Raw genomic sequence first — 15,685 nt, 5'->3', positions numbered from 1 at the left:
TAGGAAGGAGAAGAGAAGGAATTTCTTTAGCCAGAGGGTGGTGAATCTGTGGGATTCATTGCCACAGACGGCTGTGGAGGCCAAGTCAATGGATATTTTTAAGGCAGAGATAGATAGATTCTTGATTACTGCGGGTGTCAGGGGTTATGGGGAGAAGGCAGGAGAATGGGGTTGAGAGGGAGAGTTAGATCAGCCATGATTGAATGGCGGAGTAGACTTGATGGGCCGAATGGCCTAACGCTGCTACTGTAACATAAACATTTGAACTCCTCATGATAAGTGTACATTTATCTGACGACTCTTTAGTGTTTTAGTTTAGAGATACAGCATAGACTCAGGTCCTTTGGCCCACCGAGTCCACACCGACCAACGATCACCATCCTATCCTACAGACTAGGCAGGGACAATATACCAAAGCCAGTTGACTTACAAATCTGCACGTCTTCAGCAGTTGGAGGAAACTGGAGAATCTGGAATAAACCTACACAGGCCACGGGGTGAACGTACAAACTCCGTCTCGACAGCACCCGAGGTCAGGATCGAATCTGGGTCTCTGGCACCGTGAGCAGCAACTATGCCCACTGTGTCCCTGGCGAAAAGGAAAATTCAGTCCTGCATACATAGCTATTAAAGTGAAAAGATTATTGTGAGGTCATAAAATGGTTCACCACCCTCTAACTATAGAAATTCCTCCTCGTCTCCTTTCTCCAGTATGCTGGAGTGTAATATTTTTAAATATATATTTATTCTGTTTCCAATCCAGGTCACAAGTGGAAGCAGGGGATGTGGTCGAAGGAAGAAATAGATGTTTTAATGAGCAATATTGAAAACTACTTACAGGTGAGTGAGTTACGATTGGTAATGTCCTTAACCAAGGCAGTTATTTTTAACCTATCTGGTGGTACAGCGGGGAAATGGACAACTTGATCCAAATGGTGCACGTTAGACACTTGCAGCTCCTGGTCGGCGCGGTGGTGCAGCGGGTAGAGTCGCTGCCTCACAGCGCCAGAGACCCCAGTTCCATCCTGACTATGGGTGCTGCCTGTACGGAGTTTGCACGTTCTCCCCGTGACCTGCGCGGGTTTTCTTCGGGTGCTCCGGTTTCCTCCCACACCCCAAAGACGTGCAGGTTTCCAAGTTAATTGGCCCTTTCTAAATTGCTCATGGATCTGCGATCAATCACTGCACTCTTTTACACCTCGACTGCCACACGTCTGTGCAGTGTGGACGGCTTGATTGTAATCATGTATAGTGTATCCGCTGACTGGATATCTTGCAATGAGAAAGCTTCTCGCTGTACTTCAGTAGACGTGACAATAAACTAACCTCAACTAGAATGGATGAGAAAGTGGGATAGCATAGAACTAGTGTGAGTGGGTGATCGCTGGCCGGCATGGTAGACAATAATACTGGAGAAGCTCAGCGGGTGAGGCAGCATCTATGATCACAGCCTCTATGATGCTGCCTCACCCGCTGAGTTTCTCCAGCATTTTTGTGTTCCTTCGGTTTTTCCTGCATCTGCAGCTCTTTCTTAAACAATGATTGGCATGGGCTCTGTTGATCAAATGGCCTGTTTCCCTTGAAGATCCTTTTAATGTAAGAATCACAGTGTAAAAATAACTCGTTCTGAAAAGGAAATTAGTTGTTGCATAACATGACTGACTTTAGACTTTAGAGATACAGTGTTGAAAAAGGCACTTCAGCCCACCGAGTCCGTACCAACCAGCGATCCCCGCACACTAACACTATCCTACACAATAGGGACAATTTACAGAAGCCAATTAACCTACAAACCTGTACGTCTTTGGAGTGTGGGAGGAAACTGGAGCACCTGGAGAAAACCCACGCAGGTCACGGGGAGAACGTGCAAACTCCGTACAGACAGCACCCGCAGTCAAGATGAAACGCGGGCCTCTGTGACGCTGTGAGGCAGCAGCACTACGCGCTGTGCGGCCCTATCCTTTCTTTGGGACCAGTGCAACGGATTAAAACCCTGAAGTCATGTTTTGCCTGTTTTCTCAAAAGATTCACGGACTGAGTGATGCCACAGAAGTCATATTTGAAATGTCTAAAGACGAAAGGAAAGATTTCTATCGAACAATAGCACGAGGTCTTAATCGGCCGCTGTTTGCGGTGTACAGAAGGGTGCTGCGCATGTACGATAACAGGAACCACGTGGGGAAGTAGGAAATATATTATCACATCATTTATTAAACATTGAAAGAATATTGACCAATAAATTGCTTAACAGTTTTCAATTGTTCTTTTTCCCAGGTACACTCCGCAAGAGATTGAAAAGCTTAAAGAGTAGGTATTTTGAGTATTATTGTTCTGTATTGAATTCTCCAATTTATCTCAATTTATTCTCACAGTCTTCTCGCTGCTGACCTATAGTCGCTAAAGATAGACACAAAAGGCTGGAGTAACTCAGCGGGTCAGGCAACATCTCTGGAGAGGAAGAATAGGTGACGTTTCGTTGGACTGAGAGTCAGGGGAAAGGGAAACACGAGATATAGGCTGTGATATAGGGAGATATAGAACAAATGAATGAAAGAAATGCAACCAAGAGTCACCTATTCCTTTTCTCCAGAGATGCTGTCTGAGTTGCTCCAGCTTTTTGTGTCGTTCTTTGGTTTAAACCAGCATCTGTAGTATTGTTGCTAAAGATGTTTACAGCCTTCAGTGTTGCTAATATCCAGTCAGATAATACCAGGAGATAATAGTGGAGGCACGGTGGTGCAGCGGGTAGAGCTGCTACCTCACAGCGCCAGAGACCCGGGTTCCATCCGGACTTCAGGCGCTGTGTGTGTGTGTGTGTGTGTGTGTGTGTGTGTGTGTGTGTGTGTGTGTGTGTGTGTGTGTGTGTGTGTGTGTGTGTGTGTGTGTGTGTGTGTGTGTGTGTGTGTGTGTGTGTGTGTGTGTGTGTGTGTGTGTGTGTGTGTGTGTGTGTGTGTGTGTGTGTGTGTGTGTGTGTGTGTGTGTGTGTGTGTGTGTGTGTTTTTTGCATGTTCTTCCTGTGACCGTGTGGGTTTCCTCCGGGTGCTCCGGTTTCCTCACACGTACTAAAGACGTGCGGGTTTGCAGGTTAATTGGCCCTCTGTAAATTGCCCCCTAGTGTGTAGGGAATGAAGGAGAAAGTGGGATTGGATGGAACTGGTGTGAGCGGGTGTGAGATTTAAGTCAGATGTCAGGGGCCACCATTCCCCACTGAGGGGAGTCTGCATTTGGAACAAACTGCCAGGCAAAGCTATAGAAGCAGAAGACTTTTAAAAGCTGTTTGGACAAATGTCTGGATATGCAGGGTTTAGGATATGGGCCAAATGCAGGCAATTGCGACGAGCCCAGGAAGCTAGCTTGCTCAGCATGGACAAGGCGTTTCTTGATTAGTACGGGTGTCAAACATTGCAGGAAGAAGGTAGGTTATTAATCTTGAGAGGGAAAAATAGATCGGCCATGATTGAATGGCAGAGTCGACTTGATGGGCCGAATGGCCTAATTCTGCTTGTATGTTTTAAAGACAGTCCACGGTTTGCAGTTGGGTGAGTGCCGTGCAGTGTTCGAGAGCATGATGGTTGTTAGGAAGATGCTGAATGGCCTATTTCTCATGTTCTTGTGATAGGAGCAGAATTAGGCCATTCGGCCCATTTAGTCCACTACACCATTCGATCATGGCTGATCTATCTCTCCCTCCTAACCCCATTCACCTGCCTTCCCCCCCCCGTAACCTCTGACACCCGTTCTAATCAAGAATCTATGTATGTCCGTCTTCTCCACGCAACCCTAACGGATCAAGAATCTGTCAATCTCCACCATAAAAATACCCACTGACTTGTGGCCTCCACAGCCGCCTGTGGCAATGAATCCCACAGATTCACCACCCTCTGACTAAAGAAATTCCTCCCCATCTCCTTCCTCAAGGAAGGTCCTTTTATTTTGAGGCTACGACTCAATAAATGACTGTGACTGAGACATTTCTGCTGTGCTTTGGCTATCGTTTAGGTTGCGATCCAAGCATGGCAATGATTGGGCAACTATAGGGGCTGCTCTGGGGAGAAGTGCTTCTTCTGTAAAAGACCGCTGCAGACTGATGAAGGACACCTGCAAAACTGGTAAAGTTCTCTTCTATTCATCTTCATAGGTTCTAGCAGCAGAATTAGGCCATTCGGCCCATCAAGTCTACTCCACCATTCAATCGTGGCTGATCTTTCTTTCCCTTTCAACCCCATTCTCCTGCCTTCTCCCCTGACACCCGTACTAATTAAGAATCCATCCATCTCCGCCTTAAAAACTACCCATAGACTTGGCCCCCGCAGCCATCTGTGACAATGAATTCCACGGATTAACCTCTGACTAAAGAAATTTCTCTTCATCTCCTTTCTAAAGGTACGTCCTTTAATTCTGAGGCTGTGCCCTCTTGATACTAGACTCTCCCACTAGTGGAAACATCCTCTCCACATCCACTCTATCCAGGCCTTTCACTATTCGGTAAGTTTCAATGAGGGTACCCCTCATCCTTCTAAACTCCAGCAAGTACAGGCCCAGTGCTGACAAACGCTCATCACATATTAACCCACTGATTCCTGGGATCATTCTTGTAAACCTCCTCTGGACCCTCTCCAGAGCCAGCACATCCCTCCTCAGATACGGGGCCTAAAGTTTAACTTTACCAAACTTTACTAAAACGCAAGGCTTCTAACTTCTGCATGTGGCTATCACTCTACACATTTCATATTACGTTAAATTCCACTGTCCAAATGAGTAAATGTTTCTGGTTTTATCACATGCTTCATACCAACTCCATTTTAAGAAGCTTAAAACATACAAGGAAGAGAGTTTTTGTCATTTGTACTGACAAAAGCAAAAACAAATTCTTACTTCTGCAACATAAATGAGTTTATTGTCACGTTTGGGGTGGTTTAGGTTGCGTTTAAGGCTTGGCTTATTAATGTCACGTTTACCAAGGTACAGTGAAAAGCATTCGTTTGTAGCATGCTATCCAGTCAGCAGAAAGACAATCGAGCCGTCCACAGTGTACAGATACATGATGAAGGGAATAACGTTTAGTGCAAGGTAAAGTCCAACAAAGTCCGATTAAAGATAGTCAAGGGTCTCCAGTGAGGTATATTAGTAGTTCAGGACTGCTCTTGTTGTGGTAGGATGGTTCAGTTGCCTGATAATAGTTGGGAAGAAACTGTCCCTGAATCTGGAGGTGTGCATTTTCACACTTCTGTACCCCTTGCCCGATGGGAGAGGGGAGAAGAGGGAGTGACTGGTCCTTGATTATGCTGCTGGGCCTTGCAGAGGCAGAGGAAGGGAGCTTAACAGGCCTGTAAATGCAATTACAGACAGATACATATATAATAATAAATGATACAAGAAATTAATAATAGTAATATTAGATAACCATGATAATGCAAAGCCGAAGTCCGTTGAACAACCAATGACCCGGTCCGTAGATGATCACAGTCGCTGAGGTCAGTGTTGTGCAGAGTTCAAGAGCCTGATGGTTGTTGGGAAGAAGCTGTTCTTGAACCTGGAGGTCCCGGTTTTCAGGCTCCTGTACCTTCTTCCCCATGGTGGCAGCGAGATGAGAGCGTGGCCAGGGTGGTGTGTAATCAAGAATCAGAGAACATAGGCTTAAAGTGAGCGGGGAAAGATTTCATAGGGACCTGAGGGGGTAACTTTTCCACACAGAGGGTGGTGGGAGTATGGAACGAGCTGCCAGAGGAGGTAGTTGAGGCAGGGACGAGCGACATTATACGAGGTTTGGACAGGTACATGATAGGAACATTTAGAGGAATATGGGCTAAACTCGGGCAAGCGTGAGCAGCTTAGTTGGGACATCTCGGTCGGCATAGGCAAGATGGGCAGAGGGCCTTGCTCCGTGCAGTGTCGGCTCGATCCTGCAGATGCTGGTTTACACCGAACATAGAACATAGACAGAATGCTGGAGTTACTCAGCGGGTCAGGCAGCATCTCTGGAGAGAAGGAATGGGTACCGTTTCAGGTCGAGGCCCTTCTTCAGACTGAGAGTCAAGGGAGAGGAAGACACAGAGATATGGAAGGGTAAGGTGTGAAAACAAGATATTGGGGGGACAAAGCTCAAGGAAATTGTAGAATAGATTGTTGTTAGCGAGGGGAAGGTGACAACGAGGCGTACAGAGATAACATTAAATCAGGAGGACAGTCAAACTAGCCAGAAAACTAGGATGGGGGAGGGATGGAGAGCGAGGGAAAGCAAGGGTTACTTGTTGGAGAAGTCAAGTGCCGTTTGACTCTGACTCTTCCACTTAGCCTGCGTTTGTTGTCACCAACCAATCTACTCTCCTGCTGTGATAGATCATAAAGAATGGTGTGTATTAAAAATAAATAAAAATCATAAGAATCAAAAGTAACTGCCTCCGGCACGGTGGCGCAGCGGGTAGAGCTGCTGCCTCACAGCGCCAGAGACCCGGGTTCAATCCTGACTACGGGTGCTGTCTGTACGGAGTTTGCACGTTCTCCCCGTGACCTGCGTGGGTTTTCTCCGGGTGCTCCGGTTTCCTCCCACACTCCAAAGACGTGCAGGTTTGTAGGTTAATTGGCTTGGTATAATTGGCCCTAGTGTGTGTAGGGTAGTGTTAGTGTGCGGGGATCGCTGGTCGGCACGGCTGGACTCGGTGGGCTGAAGGGCCTGTTTCTGCGTAACTTTGAACTCTAAAGACCAAACTGTTAGTGAAGACTTGTTTTCACTGCGACCTCTCTTGCAACACTTTGTCCGCTTATCCAAGTGATATGTTCACATTTCAAAGCAGGCTGTTTTGTTCCTGAACATGCTGTCTTACTGGCTAATTGATATTTTGTACATCATGACCACAGTAGCATTGGACACAGATCCATCCCAGCACAGTTTTAAAATGTTCAGAAAACTGTTTCAAAATGATTATGGGAGAACTTTCAAGTCCAGCATAATTGCGTTTTGGGGGTTCAACTGAAAGTTTAACAAATTACTTTCTAAAAGAGTGGAAAAAGTTAAGGAAGAAAGGCATGCATTCTCCAACACACGTTAGATAGATTGACTACTAGCTTAGTTTAGTGACACTGCGCAGAAACAGGCCCTTCGGCCCACTGAGTCTGTGCCGACCAGCGATCCCCGCAGTAGGGACCATTGCCTTTTGTTTTATACCAAGCCAATTAACCTACAAAACTGCACGTCTTTGGAGTGTGGGGAGGAAACCGGAGCACCCAGAGAAAACCCACGCAGGTCACGGGGAGAACGTACAAGTTCCGTACAGACAGCACCCGTAGTCGGGATCAAACCCGGGTCTCTGGTGCTGTGAGGCAGCAGCTCTACCACTGCGCCACCGTGTCACCCCATTAAAAATGAAAGACAAAGGCTTGTCTTCACACTTGAAGCTAACAGCAGCTTCCAGGTCTCTAGTCACATGAGGTATTTCATTAACTAAATTATATTTGGTTCCAAGATCTAAAACATGAGAACTCTCTTAGGAAGGAAAGACCTTGCTGTGTCTGCATGTTATGTGTAAATGACTATTGTATTATTAATTATTATTGATGAAAAATTGCTGTTTCAAATTAAAAAGTAATTTAATATTTTAGCTTAAAATTCCTAGTGTGTGATATTGATCTAGCTTAATTGGTTTATTTCAGTCACACAAGTACAAACTTTAATGTAATTTAATCTATATACTATAGACAATGCTGGAGAAGCTCAGTGGGTGAGGCAGCATCTATGGAGTGAAGGAATAGGTGACGTTTTGGGTTGAGACCCTTCTTCAGACTGATGTCTGAGAGTCTGAAGCAGGGTCTCGACCCGAAACGTCGCCTATTCCTTCGCTCCATAGATGCTGCCTCACCCACTGAGTTTCTCCAGCACTTTTGTCTACCTTCGATTTTACCAGCATCTGCAGTTCCTTCTTAAACATATAGTTCTGATATGATTCTTTACAACTTTTAGAGTGTCCCTTCCTCATATTTGCATTTTGCATTCTGTACTCTGAGTATGGTTCTGTGTTTGTGAATGGTAGAGATTTCTCATTTCTCTTTGCTCCTGGCATCAGTATTGGTTTCTGATTGTGGTGTGTACCAAGATGCAGTGAAAACACTTTGTGTATGCCTGCTCTCCAGCCAATTCGTACTGTACACGAGTACAGTGAAGCCACACACAAGCACAGCAGGACCTGCAAAGAGAAAAATACCAGAGTACACAATATAGTGTTACAGTGCTATAGGGTACAAATGCAAACATAGATAGGTGATGTTTTGGGTTGGCACCCTCCTTCAGAATGAAGATGGCCCTTCCATAAGCTAGGGTACTGTCCAATTCACCTCTACCCCATTGCAGACACTGGACTCTGAAACTGATGCGCTACAATGCTGAGAACTATATTCTTCACACTGTGTCTTCCTCTGTTGTATTTGAGTTTGACCTGATTGTATTTATGTACAGTATGATCTGATCTGTTGCTTAGCAACACCTTTCACCATACCCCGGTAGTACAGGCGGCAATAATAAAGATGAAGCTATTTGTTTGCCCCTCTTTTCCCAGGGAAATGGACGGGGGAGGAGGAGAGGCGGCTGGCTGAGGTGGTCCACGAGCTAACGGCGACGGACCCTGGCGATATCGTCACACAAGGGGTGTCGTGGGCCGCAGTGGCGGAGCGAGTGGGGACTCGATCCGAGAAGCAGTGTCGCTCCAAGTGGCTCAATTACCTCAACTGGAAGCAGAGTGGTGGCACGGAGTGGAGTAAGGACGACGAGATGAACCTCATTCTAAGGTAGAGGCACAAGGAGCTGCAGGTGCTGGTCTACAATAGAAAGACAAAGTGCTGGAGAAACTCAGCGGGTCAGGCAGCATCTCTGGATAAAAAGAATAGGTGACGTCACCTACCGGTCTAAAAAAGGCTCCCAACCAGAAATGTCACATATCCATGTTCTCCACAGATGCTGCCTGACCCGCTGAGTTACTCCAGCATTTTGTGTCTATCTTCAGTTTACACCAGCATCTGCAGTTCCTTTCCTACATAAGCATTTTTCTGGTTCTTCAGAGACAAATGTGCATCTTGACATGCTTCTAGAATCAAACATCGACCTGTTTTCAAGAGAGAGTTATATTTAGCTCTTGGGGCTAACGGAATCAAGGGATATGGGGAGAAAGCAGGAATGGGGCATTGATTTTGGATGATCAGCAATTATCATATTGAATGGCGGTGCTGGCTGGAAGGGCCGAATGGCCTACTTCTGCACCTATTTTTCTATGTTTCTATCTTTCTATCTTTTAATTGCCTTGGTGTAGAATAGCGGAGCTGAACGCCGAGGATGAGAGTGAGATTAACTGGGACATCATGGCGGAGGGATGGAGCAGTGTCCGATCCCCGCAGTGGCTGAGAAGTAAATGGTGGACCATCAAGCGACAAGTCACCAACCACAAAGACCTGACCTTCGCAGGTATGGAGACAGCAGCAGATATATTCTCCAATGTCAGGGAACTGATCAACATGCTGGAGTAACTCGGTGGGTCAGGCACTCTGAAACGTCACCTATCCATGTTCTCCACAGATGCTGCCTGACCCGCTGAGTTACTCCAGCAATCTGTGAAACGTCACCTATCCATGTTCTCCACAGATGCTGCCTGACCCGCTGAGTTACTCCAGCACTCTGTGAAACGTCACCTATCCATGTTCTCCACAGATGCTGCCTGACCCGCTGAGTTATGGTGCAGCAGCATCTATGGAGCGAAGGAAATAGGCAACGTTTCGGGGCCGAAATCCTTCTGGAAATAGGCAACGTTTTGGGCCGAAACCCTTCCGGGTTTCGGCCCGAAACGTTGCCTATTTCCTTAGCTCCATAGATGCTGCTGCACCCGCTGAGTTACTCCAGCACTCTGTGAAACGTCACCTATCCATGTTCTCCACAGATGCTGCCTGACCCGCTGAGTTACTCCAGCACTAAGTGATAGGTGGATACGGTTGAGGTGGTGGGGGAGGTTTGTTATACAGGTCCACCACCACCAGAGCCTTTCTGGATTATCCGTGTTGCCGGACCAGCAGAGGTCACGGCCTCCGAGAGGAGTCCAACGGTAGCGGATCGTTCCGCCTAGACCGAGATCCCGGCCCACAATGGGACAATGGGAACGGATCTGCCGGCTCAGGCCGTGCTGGAGTTCCAGAGCCTCGGCTGTAGGGGGCAGATTCCACCCACCGATTGGCCGCCTCACCCGGCCTAGGGGGTGACTTCCAGGGGGGGATTTGAAGTGCGTTCCAGTAATTTTGTCCGGATTCAAGGAGGTGCCAGACCAACAGTTGTGGGAATATCGGTGGCGGACCTGTATTAGAAATGCACGTAAACTTGATCGTTGGCCGTAGTAGCCTGACTTGGCAGCCATGGCGGACACCGCCTGGAGGCAGTACTACCCGCCGCTCTGACACTAGCATTGCTGCCGTTACAGAACTGGTGGAGAGTCTACGGCAGCTGGTGGAGAGCCTGAAGCAGCCGCATGCCGTCATGCACCAGCTGTGCGACGGGCAGACCGGGGCGGGCTCACGCCAATCCAACCCTGCAGCCGTGCAGCAGCTGCGCGTCCGCCTCACACAGATGGAGGAGAGCGGCAGCATGCCCAGCAGTCCGGTGGCAGCACTACAGATCCCAGTACAGATCACACATCTCGGTACGTCCCGTACAGTTCATTGGGTTGGGTTGGGTTTGTTGGATTGGTCTGGGTTGTTGGATTGGTCTGGGTTGGGTTGGGTGGTCTGGGTTGGGTTTTGTTGGTCTGGGTTGGGTTTGGGTTGGGTTTGGTTTGGTCTGGGTTGGGTTTTGGGTTGGGTTCTGGGTGGGTTTGTTTGGTCTGGGTTGGGTTTTGGTCTGGGGTTGGGGGTTGGGTTTTGTTGGTCTGGGTTGGGTTGGGTGGGTTGGGTTGGTCTGGGTTGGTTGGGTTGGGTTTGTTTGGGTTTTGTTGGTCTGGGTTGGGTTCTGGGGGGTTGGTCTGGGTTGGTTTGTGTTGGGTTGGTCTGGGTTTGGGTTGGTCTTGGTTGGGTTGGGTTGGTTGGTCTGGGTTGGGTTTGTTGGTCTGGGTTGGGTTGGTCTGGGTTTGTCTTTGGGTTGGTCTGGGTTTGTTTGTTGGTCTGGGTGGGTTGGGTTTGTTGGTCTGGGTTGGGTTGGTTGGTCTGGGTTGGGTTTGTTGGTTCGGTGTTGGGTTTGTTGGTCTGGGTTGGGTTTGGTTGGTCTGGGTTGGGTTTGGGTTGGTCTGGGCTGGGTTGGTCTGGGTTGGGTTGGTCTGGGTTGGGTTGGGTTGGTCTGGGTTGGATTGGGTTTGTTGGTCTGGGTTGGGTTGGGTGTGTTGGTCTGGGTTGGGTTGTGTTGGTCTGGGTTGGGTTGGGTTTGTTGGTCTGGGTTGGGTTGGGTGTGTTGGTCTGGGTTGGGTTGTGTTGGTCTGGGTTGGGTTTGTTTGAACAAAGTAGAACAATGACATTACTCTTTCAGCAGCAACGGGCGAGTCGTGCGGCACCAACACAGACTGTGAAACAATCACCCTCAACACTGGGACGCTGCAGAGGTTTGAATTCCTACCCGTAAGTATGATAAATCATCTGGGATTATAATGACCTGATCCTGATGAATTCTGATCGCTCTCAAGAATCGCCCAATACAACCGACCTCGTGGATGAATCTGGTTTTGCGGGAAACCACTAACATAGAAAGTTAATTGATTGTACTAAGATCTATGTTGTGCCAGAGGTGGCTGGTTTTAACTGAGATGACAGCCCTTGGCAGGGCAATGAGAGGTAGCCTGAATGCAATCCTGTGAGATGGTGATACAGCATGTCCATGCTGACCAAGGTACCCAATCTAAGCTTGCCCCATTTGCATGCATTTGGCCCATATCCCTATACACCTTGCATCAACCATCTCCTCTGGCAGCTCATTCTATACACCTACCACCAACTTGAGTGAAGAAATTGCCACTCTATAAGAATCTCTGGTTATTGATTCCCCTAGCCTGGATAAAAGACTTTGTCCACTCACCCCATCTATTCCCTTCATGATCTTATTCACCTATAAGATATAATCCTCATCCCGTGCAGTCCCAGCCAGCCCACATGTCCTTGTAGCTCAGCCTATAGATGTAGGACAAGAACAGGAACGAGGGTGAACAGTAAATCCACGTGTGCACAGAACCACTTCTATATCCAACCTGCATAACATCCGACTTGAGCAACACTCCGCGGGACGTAACGCTTACTTACGCGAGTCGGGGAGCGTCTGTAACAATGTGTTTAGTAAGTAATGCTGGATGATGTCAGGGTGGTGCAGCGGGTAGAGCTGCTGCCTCACAGCGCCAGAGACCCGGGTTCCACCCCGACTACGGGTGCTGTCTGTACGGAGTTTGCACGTTCTCCCCGTGACCTGCGTGGGTTTTCTCCAGCTGCTCCGGTTTCCTCCCACACTCCAAAGATGTGCAGGTTTGTAGGTTAATTGGCTTCGGTAAAATTATAAATTGTCCCTTGTGTGTGTAGGATGGTGTTAGTGTGCGGGGATCACTGGTCAGTGAGGACTCGGTGGGCCGAAGGGCCCCGTTTCTGCACTGATTTACAAGGATGTTGCCAGGACTCGATGGCCTGAGCTGTAGAGACGGGATGTGGAGGCGAGGACTTTATTCCTAAACTAAACTAAATAAATGATAGTAAATGTTTTGAATAAATATTTGAGTGAAGGTTATTTTTTCTGCTTGTACGTAGTCTTTCCGACTGCAACCCACAGGAACACCGGGAACCTACCTGATCCAGACCAGCTCGAGTCAAAGCCTTCCCCTCACACTGACCACCAGCCCAGCTGTCACACTCACCTCACCACCCTCCCCAGAACAGATTATCGTCCACACCCTCTCGGTAAGTCTAGCCTTGCGGAGTTAAAGTGACCATCATTACATGTCGCCATGTGTTTTCTGCGAGTTTAGTTTATTGTCACGTGTACCGAGGTACAGTGAAAAGCTTTAGTTTCGTGCTGTCCAGTCAGTGGAAAGACAATACAATCGAGCTGTCCGCAGTGTACAGATACAGGAAATAATGGTTAGCGCAAGACAATTGGCTGCAGAGTTGCTGCCTCACAGCACCAGACCCAGTTTCCATTCTGACTACGTGTGCTGTCTGTACGTTCTTCCCGTGAGCCCGTGGGTTTTCTCCGGGTGTACCGGTTTCCTCCCACACTCCAAAGACGTACAGGTTTGTAGGTTAATTGGCTTCGGTAATACTAAATTATCCCTAGTGTGTGTAGGATAGTGCAAGTGTACGGAGTGATTGCTGGTTGGTGTGGACTCGGTGGGCCGAAGGGCCTGTTTCAGCTGTAGTTAATGCATAGTTCCTTGAAGGTGGCATCACTGTTAGATAGGGTGGACAAAAGATTAATCAGAGTATTGGGTATAGAGGTTGGGAGGTCATGCTGCAGTTGTATAAGACGTTGGTGAGACTGCGTTTAGAGTATTGTGATCATTTCTGGACAGCATGTTATAGAAATATGTTGTTAAGTTGGAAAGGGTGCAGAGAAGATTTACAAGAATGTTGCCAGGACTAGAGGATCTGAGCTACAGGGAGAGGTTGAGCAGGCTGGGTCTCTATTCCTTGGAGCGCAGGAGGATGAGGGGTGATCTTATAGAGGTGTATAAAATCATGAGAGGAATAGATCGGCTAGATGCACAGAGTCTCTTGCCCAGAGAGGGGGAATTGAGGACCAGAGGACATGGGTTTAAGGTGAAGGGGAAAAGATTTAATTGGAATGTGAGGGGCAACTTGTCCACACAGAGGGTGTATGGAGGAGGAGGTAGATGTTCGATGTTGTAATTTATTCCTGTGCGGCAGGCTCTGGTCTCTCCCTCTATCGACGCAGACATTGATGAAGAAACAACACTCATCGTTTCCGCGGACCACAGCTTTATTCAGTCAGACGACATTGACAATGATTCGGTTTTGCCATTATCAACGTTGACTGGTAAGGAACCGTGACTGCGTGTCGTGTGATTAAATGCACATAGTTTCTGCCACCAACTCTGATCTGCATTCACTTGTAATTAGGATAGACCCTGGTCCCCACAAAGACTAGAGGGAATAGCTCTAAGGGCATCTCGGATACAGAACTCCTGTGGCTGCATCGACCCATTGCCTGCATATTCACGTGCCTAAAAGCCGTCTGAACACCTCTTGTATCTGCTCCTACCACCCATCCTGCATCACAATCCAGGCACCCACCACTATTTAAATAACTGCCTCACACATCTCCTTTAAACTGTACCCCCCCCCCCCCCCCCCCCACACAATTATACATACTGCTATCATGTTTCTCCACGATCTCTGACATCCCAGAGAAAACATTTCAAGAACCAGAGGACAGAGGTTTACGGCGAGTGGGGAAAGGTTCAATAGAAACCCGAAGGGGCAGCATTTTCCACAACGGTCAGTGGGTGTATGGAACGAGCTGCCAGAGGAGGTAGTTGAGGCAGGGACTATAACATTTAAAAGACATTTCAACAAGTACATGGATAGGAATGGTTGAGGGATGTGGGACAAGTGTGGATGGGCAACTTGGTCAGCATAGACGAGTGGGGCCCGTTTGTGCTGTGTGACTCTGGCCTGGATAGTGGATGTGGAGAGGACCTTTCCACTAGTGGGAGAGTCTCGGATTAGAGATCACAGCCTCAGAATTAAAGGACATTCTTTTAGGAAGGCGATGAGGAGAAATATCTTTAGTCAGAGTGTGGTGAATCTGTGGAATTCTTTGCCACAGATGGCTGTGGAGGCCAAGTCAGTGGATATTATTATGGTAGAAATAGATTGATTCTTGATTAGTACGGGTGTCAGAGGTTATGGGGAGAAGGCAGGAGAATGGGGTTAGGAGGGAGAGATGGACCAGCCATAATTGAATGGTGGAGTAGACTTGATGGGCCGAATGGCCTCATTCTTATGATAAAAGTTAAATTCAGTCGAGTGGGTGTAATTCCCCAGTAGTTTAATTGCCTTCCCTTGTATACAGGGGGTACCTCAGTTGGCATTTCCCTTGTGCCTCTGGATAGCACCAGCAAATGCCAATTAATGTGCCCGATAAAAACAAAAGGAAGGCAACTGTGGAACAATCAGCGTTAATGTCGCCTCTGAAACCCTGTGCGATGGTCAGATGGGAATAAAATCCCCAGGAAAGATTTTGGTTGGACTCTTCTGAGAAACCCAAACCTTGAAGCATTTTTAGTGTCAGCGTGATACAGTGTGGAAACAGGCCCTTCAGCCCAACTTGCCCATACTAGCCAACATGTCCCAGCCACACTAGTCCCACTTGCCTGCATTTGGTCCGTATCCCTCCAAACCTGTCCTATCCATGTACCTGACTAACTGTTTCTTAAACATTGCAATAGTCCCAGCCTCAATTACCTCCTCTGGCAGCTCGTTCCATACACCCACCACCCTTTGTGTGAAAAAGTTACCCCTCATTTTTTTTGAAAAGCTTGCAGAAGGATTGAACTGTTAGCGTTTGAAGATAGCCACAGTGACTAGTGGGGGGGATGCAAGGCTCAGTGCTGGGACTCCAGTGGAGGCCAAGTCACAGGATGTTTTCAAGAGAGAGGGGAGAAGGCAGGAACGGGGTACTGATTCTGGATGATCAGCCATGATACAGTGTGGAAACAGGCCCTTCAGCCCAACT

At 47.8% G+C, this 15,685-nt stretch overlaps 1 protein-coding gene across 4 annotated transcripts in view; it reads left to right on the top strand.

The window, feature by feature from the left end:
• dmtf1 (cyclin D binding myb-like transcription factor 1) overlaps positions 1-15,685 on the top strand; it is a 29,725-nt gene that overhangs the window by 11,914 nt on the left and 2,126 nt on the right. For 3 of the 4 annotated variants that reach the window (XM_055653491.1, XM_055653493.1, XM_055653494.1), the window contains exons 6-15: positions 764-840; positions 2,026-2,183; positions 2,275-2,307; positions 4,000-4,109; positions 8,550-8,778; positions 9,297-9,448; positions 10,449-10,667; positions 11,483-11,571; positions 12,739-12,888; positions 13,855-13,984. In XM_055653491.1, the coding sequence (XP_055509466.1) occupies positions 764-840; positions 2,026-2,183; positions 2,275-2,307; positions 4,000-4,109; positions 8,550-8,778; positions 9,297-9,448; positions 10,449-10,667; positions 11,483-11,571; positions 12,739-12,888; positions 13,855-13,984 (1,347 nt within the window). The remainder of the gene's footprint in view (positions 1-763; positions 841-2,025; positions 2,184-2,274; positions 2,308-3,999; positions 4,110-8,549; positions 8,779-9,296; positions 9,449-10,448; positions 10,668-11,482; positions 11,572-12,738; positions 12,889-13,854; positions 13,985-15,685) is intronic. The other variant, XM_055653492.1, reaches the window with a different exon arrangement.

This window comes from Leucoraja erinacea, chromosome 22, assembly GCF_028641065.1.
Source record: "Leucoraja erinacea ecotype New England chromosome 22, Leri_hhj_1, whole genome shotgun sequence".
NCBI classification, from domain to species: domain Eukaryota; kingdom Metazoa; phylum Chordata; class Chondrichthyes; order Rajiformes; family Rajidae; genus Leucoraja; species Leucoraja erinaceus.
Note: the sequence above shows the minus strand (reverse complement) of the source record. Positions and strands in the feature narration are given on the sequence as shown.